Source organism: Salvia splendens, chromosome 3 (genome assembly GCF_004379255.2).
Source record: "Salvia splendens isolate huo1 chromosome 3, SspV2, whole genome shotgun sequence".
Taxonomy (NCBI): domain Eukaryota; kingdom Viridiplantae; phylum Streptophyta; class Magnoliopsida; order Lamiales; family Lamiaceae; genus Salvia; species Salvia splendens.
This window is the reverse complement of record NC_056034.1, coordinates 42,656,657-42,669,571: the sequence shown is the minus strand read 5'-3', so window position 1 is coordinate 42,669,571 and position 12,915 is coordinate 42,656,657. Positions and strand designations below refer to the sequence as shown.

Below are 12,915 nucleotides of genomic sequence, written 5' to 3'. Positions count from 1 at the left end.
TTGATGACCTGGGATCTGTTGATGTCAAGATCTCAGATGAGGATAAGGCCATTCTCACATTGAATGCCTTGCCTAGCTCGTATGACCAGCTAAGTGATGCAATTATCTATGGTAGAGATAAACCTATCACCTATGCAGAAGGTCTTGGTGAGTAGGGATGTGGTGTTCTTGGAGGATCAGATGCCATTCCTGAAAGATAAGCCGGACTCCAATGAAGATGAGGGTGATTTCTTCAAGGTGGAGCCTGTGGGGGTTGGCCTAGGAGCAGGTGGAGTCATTGACTCGGGGAGTGAGTCTGATTCAGATAAAGAAGAGGCTCCAACTCAGGGCAACCAGGCTGGTGAGTCTATATCAGACTCTATCAGGGACTATCAGCTTGCAAGGGACAGAGTTAGAAGAGAAACAAGGCCACCAACAAAGTTCTCTGATGTTGTGTATTATGCTCTGTGTGCAGCTGAAGGTATTGATGGTGCAGATCCACTCACATATAAAGAAGCTATGCAGAGTAAAGATAGAGAAAGGTGGATTGAAGCCATGAATGAGGAAATAGAGTCTTTACTCAAGAACAAAACATGGATTTTGGTGGACAAATCCAAGCTGAAAACAGATGGAAAGGAGAGGAAGCTGATCAGTTGCAAGTGGTTGTTTAAAAAGAAGGTAGAAACCACTGATAAAGACAGAATCAGGTTCAAGGCAAGGCTGGTGGCTAGAGGCTTTACACAGCAGGAGGGAATCGATTTCAATGAAGTGTTTGCACCTGTTGTGAAGCACACTTCGATTAGGATTCTATTGGCTGTGGTGAATCAGCTTGACTGGGAGCTACAACAGCTTGATGTGAAGACAGCCTTCCTCAATGGAGATCTAGAGGAAACTATCTTCATGGAACAGCCAGAGGGCTATGTGAAGATTGGAGAAGAAGGCAAGGTGTGCCTGTTACAGAAAAGTCTTTATGGACTTAAGCAAAGTCCTAGACAGTGGAATAAGAAGTTTGATGCACAGATGAAGAAGATTGGCTTCTCCAAGTCAGAATATGATGATTGCATCTACATCAAGAAGGCAGACAAGACTCCCATTGCCTACCTATTACTCTATGTGGATGATATGCTACTTGCAGGGCCTTCTATGACAGAAATTCAGAAAGTTAAACAAGATCTGAAGTCAAGCTTTGAAATGAAGGATCTAGGAGAATCAAGGAAGATCCTAGGCATACATATTCAGAGAGATAGAGGCTGCAAGAAGCTGTGGATGCTGCAAACTGACTATATTGAGAAAGTTTTGCAGAGATTCAAAATGGAAAATGCAAAAGCTGCATCAACTCCCCTGTCCCAGAGTTTTAAGCTATCAAAGGAACAAGCCCCTAAAACTAAGCAAGAGGCTGATGAGATGGAGGCTATCCCTTATGCTAGTGTGGTTGGAAGTGTTATGTACACTATGATTTGTACAAGACCAGATTTGGCTCATGCTATCTCAGTGACTAGCAGATACATGGCAGACCCGGGGAAGGAGCATTGGAATGCTCTTAAGTGGATATTGAGGTACATGAAGTCAACTAAGGACTGGGGGATTGTGTTCAATGGCTGGGAAGGTGAATCTGAGGAGGTTGTGCAGGGCTATTGTGATGCAGACTATGCTGCAAACCTGGACAACAGAAAGTCCCAAACAGGTTATCTTTTCACCATGTTTGGAACTGTAATCAGCTGGAAGTCAGGGTTGCAAAGTGTTGTTGCTCTCTCAACAACAGAATCAGAGTATATAGCTCTCACTGCAGCTGTACAGGAGAGTTTTTGGATTCAGGGAGTGATTTCTGACTTTGGTTTTGACCAAAAGACAATGGTGATTCATTGTGACAGGAGCTCAGCTATGTGCTTGGCTAAACATCCGGGTTTTCATGAAAGGAGCAAGCACATAGACATAAAGTTGCATTTCATTAGAGATGAGATTGAAAAGGGGAGAGTGAAGGTTATTAAGATTAACACCTTGCACAATCCGGCTGACATGCTAACAAAGTCTCTAGGTAGAGACAAGTTTGATCATTGCAAGAAATGGATCAATGTTTGTGCAAGAACTGAGATGAGCCCTCAGGTGGAGAATTGTAATAATGGAGTGCTCATTTCAGTTGGAAGAAGCTCGGTTAGAAAGGAGTTCGGTAAGCTCGGCTTACCGAGCTGGAACTAGCCTGGAACTAGCCGAGAAGAAGAAGGCAGAAGTCGGTAAGCTCAGCGGTAAAGAAGCTCGGTATGGAAGCTCGGTAAGGCAGCTCGGCGTTGAGCTGGAATGAGCCGAGCAGGAAGAGTTCGGTTGTAAGCCGAGCAGAAGGAGTTCGGTTGTAAGCCAAGGAAGGAGTTCGGTATTGAGCCGAGGAAGGAGTTCGGTCTTGAACCGAGAAGGTAGAAGCAACCTAGCCGAACTAGCCGTTGGAGCAGCAGTTAGTTAGCTGAGATATAGCAGTTATTCTTCTTGCTTTCTTGATTCTTCTTGTAGTTAGTTAGTAGCAGTTGCTACGTGATTATAGAGCTTTAAATAGCTCACCATGTATGTAGTTTAGAATAGAGTTTAAGCAATAAAGAGTTTTCCAGTTTTCTCTCCAAGATTATCATCTTCAATACTCAAAGTGTGAGTGTGTGTGTTTTCTGCATTGTGTGATCTCATACAACAGTGAGTGTGTGTGTGATCTTATTGAGTGTGTGAAAGCCTTGTGTGCGTAAATCCCAACAAAAATATATGTATAAAATAAAGAAATAATGTTGTATAGAATAAAGCATATGTAATGTATCTATGTTATTGGGAAAATATCTGACACATGTCACCACCACGAAAAATATATTTTTCCTATATGCATTATTTTGACCTTGTTATTTTGAACTACGTATTAGGTCAACCTTTTTCCTCTTTTAAGAAAGCTCTTCTTTTTATAGAAAATTAGGTTAGTAGTGTTTCACCTTGTTTTAACAACAAAATTTTTCACTGATTCAACCTTAAATTTATTTTTGATATATTCCCAACTTTGTACATGCTTACATCATTTTTTGCATAAAAAAAAGACAGATACCGAGACATCAATTTTTTTATGTGGGATAACGTTAGATAAATTTACATTATTTCAGAATAAATAAAAATAAGAGAGCAAAAAAATCGTCCAAAATTGAAATCATAATTAAACTGTTATTGACTCTTTTTAATTTGAAAATTTTAAGCTCCTCGTAAGCTTGACACGAGAGAGTAAAAGTATAAATTTGAAATAGAAAATAATTATGAAAAAAACAGAATAAATAATATTGAAATATTATCCTCTCGTAAGATAAATAGGCTTTCTATAATCGAAATAGACCCCGTGAGAGCTACGAGCCTTTCAAAATTCCTATAATTCACCAATATTATCTCCTCGAAAGAAGAATAAAAACGAAAAAAGATTCAAAGTAATTTATTTTTTAAAAATGTACAACTTTTTTATGTGGATGAAAGAGAAGATTCGGATAAGAATATCCGTTTAGATAAATTCGATTCCTAATATTGTGCTTGACATATACACATTTATGGAATATAAATAATTGTGCGCTGGCTTTATTAAACGCATAGGATGCTTCTTTTTTTTATTCATGTCCAAACACATTTATTCCATACCAACTATTTTTATTTAGAATTTATTTTAATTCATTATATATATAGTTGTAATATATTAAGAGTAATCAACTAATCATCAATTATTTATTATTTAAAAGTACATTAAATGTGTCTCAGCGTAAGATACCCAGTGTTTCAAAACTTCAATACAAAGGTAATCTGTATTGAGTTGGGATAATATTTAATATTTACCCATTTATAAATTAATTTTAGTGTGTCGCATTTCTTTACTCTCTTTTTTTTAGTTATCTACTTATTTTGTTATCTTTCCAATTTTATTCTTTATTTAATTCACTCTACACTCAATTCGTAATCTATGCATTCAAATAAAACGGTTAAATTTTATTCTTTCCAATTAATATTTTTATATTGAATGGCAAGTGTAAAGAATTTTGTTACACTCTTATGAATTTTCAATAATATATAGGAATGAATACGGTGAACATGTGACAATAGTCTCTCAATTATAATAGCTCCTTCGAAATTTATAAATTTTAAATCTGTTTCACCAATATCTTAATTTTCAGTAATGTACAATTGACCAATGTGACCAATGTGTGACTATTTTCACGATTATAGGTATTGTGTATAGACACATTATACGTGAATAGATTGAAGTAGGTATTTAATTTTTCATTCTATCAAAGTCGTAGTTATTTATTTACCATCTAATAGATTAACCTACTCGTAATGGATTTTGGCGTCCACTACTGTCACATTGAATTATTTTCGGCTTGTTACTGAATATTTTAATTCAAGTTAATTCATCATCACTTGACATTACTTATATCCCTCACTTAAATAAAATAATTCAACATAAACATAGTTGCTTTTTAATGAAATGGCATGACCTCATATTTAAAATCCTCAATATAAAATTCCCTAAAATAATTAATCCAATAATAAATTTCAAATCACCAAAATCTTTAAATATTTAATTTGCGATATTCTAAACCAAATATTCCCAATTTATATAGAAACATGCATTTGTTAACAACCTACACGTTTTCAAGAAGATCTAGTAATTAAAATCCAGCGTAAAGCTGATGATAAATGTTCTTCTCTCGTGATTGTTTGTTAATTGTTATAAGAGATTCTCTGTTACTACTAACATGTTTTTAGACAGATCTAATAATTAAAGTTTAGCTTAAAGTTGTTATGCTGCTGTCTTTTTTTTCGTGATCAGTTGTTACTACCTGCATATTTTTGAAAGGATCTAATAATTAAAGTTTAGTTTAAAGTTATTGTGCTGCTGTCTTTTTCCCGTGGTTAGTTGTTAATACCTACATATTTTTGAAAGGATCTACTAATTAAAGTCAAGCTTAGTGTTATTGTCTTGTTGTATTTTTCTCGTGATTGGTTGTTGGTTGTTATAGAAGAAGATACTATTATGGGATGTGAGTTTCTATTACTCCCTCCGTTCCCTCATAGTTGAGGCGAAACTTTTCGACACGGAGTTTAAGAAATGAATGTTGAATGTGTTAAATAAATAGAAAAAAAGTAAGAAAGAGAAAAAGGTAGAGAGAATAAAGTAAAAAGTGAATAAAGTAGAGAGAACAAAGTCAGAAGGAGTAAAGTAAGAAAGAGGAAAAAAAAACTATATATGGAAATGACTCAACTGTGAGGGAACTTCCCAAAATGAAAAATGACTCAACTATGAGGGAACGGGGGAGTATTATGTTAATTATATGGTTGTCTATATATATATATAGGTCCATGATCAATTGAGATTTTTTAGGCTAATTGAGAAATGAGATGCAATATTAGCCACTCATTTTTATTAAATGAGTGGTCCAGAATTTGCCACATGAAAAATATTTTTAGATTAATTAATTATAAAAGGGCGGAATGGTAATTTCATGTTTAAAATGGGTTGTTCAGCTTGTGTTCTCCCTCTCCTTCCCAAATCACCGACGCAGATCCACGACCCTCACGTCCACGCGGCCCTTCCTCCTCGCCCTGAGGCGGCGCCGCTCCTCCTCCGTCAGGAAGCCGTCGCTGATCTGGCTCGCCGGGATCGAGAGGCGGTTGTGGTTTTTGCTCACGTCGGTGCGGAACAGCTCCTTCTGAATCACCAGCGTCGCCGGCGCCGTCAACTCCTTCCCGCGCGCCATCTCCTCGACCGCCCTCCTGAATTCCTCCGGCAGCTGCGGCGGCAGCGGCCGATCATGTTCCTGATGCGGCGAATTTTGCCTTATACTCCTCGGCGGCGCTAATTTGGATTGCGCGCTGCGCGGCGGCGGCGAGTACGTCGAATTTGTGGCCTTCTATTGTGAACAACAGAACAAGTCTTCCACATCTTTCAATGTTAAATCCCTAAATCCCATGAAAATCTGTCTCTGCGGCGTTTCTCGGATGTTGTTTATTTGTTGAAAATCTGCGGCATTGGCTGTTGGTTTTTGGGTGAACAAATTTGCTGTTGACATTATACTGAAACTTCAGTTGTAGACATTTGCTGTTGACATGTTGAAATGTAGGAGATGCTGGTTTGTTGACATTGTGAATTGAAGATGAAAATTTAGGATGACATTTTGTAGGTGCCTTTGGAGGTCTGTTGACATATTGACATTTGCGTTGCTAGTGACATTTCTCTGAAATTTATGAATACATTATGGGATGTTTTTTGCTGACATTTGTGGAATTAGCATGAGAACATACCTTGAGCTTCGTAAGACATATCCATAAAATACCAATTTGGTAGATGAGATTGTATAAAATATTGACATGTCATGTCAACTACGGTACATATCGTGTCAACTACACGTACAAGCCATGTCAACTGTGTTACAAGTCATGTCAACTACACGTACAACCATGTCAACTGCACATAGAAACCATGTCAACAACAATTATAAGTCATGTCAACTAGACATACAAGCCATGTCAACAATCCGACACATTAAAACACGAAATGACACTTATACCCCCGTGTTGACATAATGTGATAGCTGTTGACATGTCGTTAATCTTGTGGATTAGTGGCTGAGATTGCATCTCATTTCTCAATTAAGCTAAAAAATCTCAACCTAACAGGACCCTATATATATATCTTTTCTGTTAGTTGTGTTTTGTTTGATTGTTATAAACTATATATATATCTTTTCTGTTAGTTGTGTTTTGTTTGATTGTTATTTTATAACTGATTTTCATGATATTCTTACTTTGCATTGTGAATCCTCAGCTGGTTATGTTATTCTTACTTGCATTGCGAATTCTTTGCTGGTTTGCTTTAGCTTGAGTATTTTCCAACGCATAAAATATAGTCGAGAGAGCAGAGTAAAATCATATTTATCAAATTTGTATTTCATTTAATTTTATTGTTATTTTAATATACTCATAATAATATGACAATTTATTTGCTAAGAAGCTTAATATAGATGGAAAAGGTGCAATTTGTCAATATTATATTGTTCTAAAATCCATAATAAAATGAACAAACTCGGTCTACACTATTTATTACACAAAATTATATGTACATGTTAACTAGTTATAGCGTATTATGTATAGAACTATTTTGGATTGACCAATAGCAAAATAAAGAATTTAAGTATAAATAGTACTATAATGTATAAAGTGCATAATAATAATAATACCAATTGTAAAATAAAGAAAAAAGTTACAAACAGTTATAATGTAATAAAGCATGTAACAACAATAAGATTAACTAAAAGAAGAAAGAAAAGGCAAAGGGTGGAGAGTTAAAAGACTTGAAAATCAAACCGATTGTGCTGAATAATTTAAAGTAAAGTAGACGTTGATTTATATGCCAATTACCGGTCGATTAATTTTGATTGAAATATAAAATAGCTGCGGTTTAAATTCCTTATCATCGTGGAAACGGGATTTGACACTTTTTAAGCATATATTCGTCGCTATTCTAATAATTAGGAAACATTGATTACCATCGCACGCGGACACATGTCCGGATTAAGAATCAATATTATTGATATTTGATAAAGTATGGTAGCTATTTCCATGAAAATAATTATTGTAATTTTGAAAATTTAAAAGTAAACATGTTTTACCAACTAAGTTGCATTTTACCGAGGTAAAAAAAAGTAAAAAAAGTTACATTTTACCATTAATAATATTAATATATACTGCTAAAAAAATCAATATGCGGAATCTTTCAAACATACTTTGTGGATTGAAGATCATGTAAATGTTAACGTTATAATATTCGATTGCGTATTAGTTTAATATTGTCTGTTTTAGATCAAATCCATACAATCAAAACTTACCTTCAAGCCGAGACCACATCAAGAACTTCTCATGTTAGACAAACTTAACGTTATGATAGTCGACAACATATTAGTTTTGTGACATCCCTAATCCAAATTATGCCTTATTTTGCATATTCATATATTTTAATGTTATTTAGGTATTTATATTGTTATAAGAGTAAGCATTGTATAAGATGGTAGTTAATAAATTATGGGAGGCGTGCCTAGTCCAAACTATATATATTGTCTTTATACAGTGGCAGATCCAGACATTTTATATTAATGGTACAAATCAGATGTTAAATAAACATACAACATATAAAAATATAATATTTTAAAATATAAACAAGGTAAAATAAATTATATACATGTATATATAAAATACCACAAAATATTAAAAAGAACGAAACATAAAAAAAACTTAATATTCAAAGTTAACATAATTAGTATACAATATAGAAAAGGTAAATAAGTATACAAAAGTAGGGAACATATAATTATAAACTATAAATGGAAAAACAAGTGAGGTAAATAAGTATACAAAAGTAGGGAACATAGAATTATAAATTACAAATAGAAAACAGTTGAGGAAAATAGAAAAAGTAAATAAGTATACAAAAGAAGGAACGTAGAATTATAAACTACAAATGGAAAAAACAAGTGAGCTAAGGGAGGTATCAAACTCGGGTCTCTACCTTAGAGAAAGTAACACGCCAACCACTGCACCACCAATGGCTTTTGTAATCCTAATATCAATACTATACTATATACATAATAACTTGGGGTATAGTTGTATCCCTTTTCTATGCTGGCTCCGCCAGTGCCTTTATACCTATATATATATATATATATATATATATATATGTATACACATAAATTTTCACAATTAAAATAATATAATGTGTTACATGGCTTTGTATATATATGTACGTATAAACACGTGTGAATCCATAGCTATATCTATATATAGCTATATCTATATATAAAATAAAAAATTAGACAAATGATTTAAAGGGACTAAAATACATAGCTATGTGACTACTCATAATTGACAAGTATTGGTAGAAACACGTGTGTATCCAAATTATGAGTTGTTGACACATTTCCAATATAGAATACATTTCTTTTTATTTTATAAAACTTCAAAAAAATTATAGTTACGTTTGCATGCCAAAATCTCATAGGGGTACATTATAATGATAACCCCAATTTCCGTAATAACCCTATAACTAAATTTGGATCACACATTTTTAAAATCACGTGGTCTAGATTCAAACTTAGCTTTCCTTCATAAAAAAGGCGCAGATGGTAAATATGTCATTTCGCTTATTTAATTTCTGAATTTCACTCATGATAAAATTTACGTATCCAAAATTTCACTCATTTAAATACGTCAAATCTTATTTCCCATGATATACAGATGTATGAGGTTCAGTTACACGTATGTATGGGGTTAGTTATACGTAAAATCTTATTTCCCATGATATACAAATTTCGCTCATTTAAATACGTAAAATCTTATTTAAGTATCATTTTATCATTTTATCAGTCAAAAATATCATTTTATCAACTCAGAGTATCATTCTATCCGGCAAAACTATCATTCTATACAATAAACCTAACATATATCATTTTATCATTTTATCAGTCAAAAGTATCATTTTATCAACTCAGAGTATCATTCTATCCGGCAAAACTATCATTCTATGCAATAAACCTAACATATATCATTTTATTATTTTTTCAGTCAGTCTAAAGTATCATTTTATCAACTCAGAGTATCATTATATCCGGCAAAAACTATCATTATATGCAATAAACCTAACATATATCATTTTATCAGTCAAAAGTATCATTTTATCAACTCAGAGTATCATTCTATCCGCTAAAACTATCATTCTATGCAATAAACCTAACATATATCATTTTATCAGTCAGTCAAAAGTATCATTTTATCAACTCAGAGTATCATTCTATCCGGCAAAACTATCATTCTATGCAATAAACCCAACATATATCATTTTATCATTTTATCAGTCAGTCAAAAGTATCATTTTATCAACTCAGAGTATCATTCTATCCGGCAAAACTATCATTCTATGCAATAAACCTAACATTCATTTTATCAGTCAGTCAAAAGTATCATTTTATCAACTCAGAGTATCATTCTATCCGGCAAAACTATCATTCTATGCAATAAACCTAACATATATCATTTTAGCAGTCAGTCAAAAGTATCATTTTATCAACTCAGAGTATCATTCTATCCGGCAAAACTATCATTCTATGCAATAAACCTAACATATATCATTTTATCATTTTATCAGTCAGTCTAAAGTATCATTTTATCAACTCAGAGTATCATTATATCCGGCAAAAACTATCATTCTATGCAATAAACCTAACATATATCATTTTATCAGTCAAAAATATCATTTTATCAACTCAGAGTATCATTCTATCCGCTAAAACTATCATTCTATGCAATAAACCTAACATATATCATTTTATCAGTCAGTCAAAAGTATCATTTTATCAACTCAGAGTATCATTCTATCCGGCAAAACTATCATTCTATGCAATAAACCTAACATATATCATTTTATCAGTCAGTCTAAAGTATCATTTTATCAACTCAGAGTATCATTCTATCCGGCAAAACTATCATTCTATGCAATAAACTTAACATATATCATTTTATCAGTCAGTCAAAAGTATCATTTTATCAACTCAGAATATCATTCTATCCGGCAAAACTATCATTCTATGCAATAAACCTAACATATATAATTTTATCAGTCAGTCAAAAAGTATCATTTTATCAACTCAGAGTATAATTCTATCCGGCAACACTATCATTCTATGCAATAAACCTAACATATATATATATATATATATATATATATATATATATATATATATATATATATATATATCATTTTATCATTTTACGTGATATTTGGCGAAATTCAGAAATTAAATGAGGGAAATGACATATTATCATTTTATCAACTCAGAGTATCATTCTATCCAGCAAAACTATCATTCTATGCAATAAACCTAACATATATCATTTTATCATTTTACGTGATATTTGGCGAAATTCAGAAATTAAATGAGGGAAATGACATATTTACCCCGCGCTTTTTTTATGAAGTAAATCTAAGTTTGAATCTCAACTACAAGATTAGAAAATATGTGTAGTTCAAATTTGGTTATAGGGTTATTATATTATTTAGGGGTTATCGTATCTTGACAACTATATATATGTTATAACTAGTTCAATGAGTATAAGATAAGAACGGAGAAATTGTCAAAAGAAGCATACCAATTCTATTCATTTAATAGTATTAATTTATCAATAAAGGAGTTTTACACCGCCTTCATTTATATACAAATATACTATACAAGTTTAGTGGTAGGAAGGAGAAATAGAGAGGAAGTCAAAAGAAATACAGGGAGATGTTACAGCCAAAATTTTAGCAGAAGAAAACAAAAGTATTCAGGATGTAGCCAGTGGAATCAGGGGTTCTGTTAAACTACTTACTGATTAATAATCAGGTGCACACTTTTAATTTTCAATATTTTATGTGATTGAGTGATGTGTTAAATTAGAGTGAATATTTGAATGATATGATGTAGAATGATATGATGTGAGCCTTATTGATGTGTTAAATTAGAGTGAATATTTGAATGATATGATGTGAGCCTGAAATGATTATGTGTTATTTGATATTGATGGTGTAATATGATGTGATATATGATTTGTGCAATGGATATGTTTATCTATAGTATTGGAGTTAATTGATGAAATATATGGATATGTAATTGGTGCAATGGATATGTTTGATGTATGGTATTGGAATCATTCGAATCATGGGATTAAAGAGGATATGTGACTGTCTTGCTCTGGATCCGATATACAATGGCAATGGACCTACGGGTCATATACAATGGCAATAGAGCTACAGGTCATATACAATGATAATGGACCTACGGGTCAAAGAAAATATGCAAAGAGGGACCTTCGTGGAAAGGTCAAATCAAATAGGGGCCTTCGTGGAAAAGTCAAAATGCAAAGAGGGGCCTTCGTGGAAATGTCAAATCAAAGAGGGACCTTCGTGGAAAGGTCATAATAATAAAAAGGGACATTCGGGTCGTATGCAATGGAAATCCCGGACAGATACCAGACTTGATTAGTTACATAATATTAAAAAGGATCATAAAGGCATATGCATATGGATGTGAAATTGTTTATGATATTTATTGTTTCTAGTTATATATTATAGTTAAAGAATATGCTTGATATATCTGTGACGTGAAATTAAAGGTGAAATTTATATACACTGAGTTGTGGCTCATTGATAAGTCGCATTCTAGGCCTTGGTTACTGGTCAGTATACGTGCATAATTGGATTATATCTGCAAAACAGTTGCTAAAGTATGCAGGGAAAGGGTTCCAGTCAGTAGGAAGGGTTTCGGGTAACTCAGGTGAAAAGAGCGCCAGAAGGGTGCCATACTGATCAGGATGCTTGCCAAAAAAAAGGCTCGAGATGGAGAAGAAGGATTGCTGGGAAGGATCAACCACAAACGAGGGCAAAAGAGTCATTTCACGAAGAGAGTCTACCCTAAAAATCAAGGGCAAGCCTCCCTATAAAAGGAAGCCACTTGGAGAGAGGAGAGGAGAATCAACACATTCACACTTAGTTAGAGTATTCTCTCTCGGTAGATCAGTTCCTTCAGCATAATCCAAGATCTTCTCATTCCTCGCCATAGCCATGGTCACCTGAAGTTCCACCGGAGATTCGCTTTCCATCGTACCAGCCAGTTTATTTCGTAGTCGTAGCAGTTTCATCACCCGGAGTGGCAAAACAATCTTTATTCGCTTTCTTAGTTAACCGTTACTTGTTTTCTTTCGTTGGATCTGCTGCATTTTCAGTACTTATCATCTTATGAAGCGTTTTGTTGAGATCCAAACGTTTTATGCAATGAAGTTGTTTTTATGCATCTCTTTCTGTTTGAATCTGTTTCATTCTGCCTAGGTAGCTTAGATCTAGTTGTTGCAGTAATT

General features: G+C 33.6%; 1 protein-coding gene across 1 annotated transcript; it reads right to left on the bottom strand.

Annotated features, from left to right (window-relative positions):
* Positions 1-5,528: 5,528 nt before the first annotated feature.
* LOC121797063 (B3 domain-containing protein At2g24670-like) lies at positions 5,529-12,660 on the bottom strand. Its single transcript, XM_042195799.1, has 2 exons — positions 12,631-12,660; positions 5,529-5,888 (listed from the first exon to the last, which is right to left on the bottom strand). Exons 1-2 carry the CDS (start codon positions 12,658-12,660, stop codon positions 5,529-5,531), a joined length of 390 nt encoding a protein of 129 aa, XP_042051733.1.
* Positions 12,661-12,915: the final 255 nt, after the last annotated feature.

What these genes read in the sequence shown, in the direction of transcription:
- LOC121797063 (XM_042195799.1), bottom strand. Translation starts at nt 12,660, where the DNA reads ATGGAAAGCGAATCTCCGGTGGAACTTCAG. An exon ending in AATCTCCGGTGGAACTTCAG is followed by an intron (nt 5,889 to 12,630) that starts GTGACCATGGCT and finishes TGTTCACAATAG; the next exon opens with AAGGCCACAAATTCGACGTA.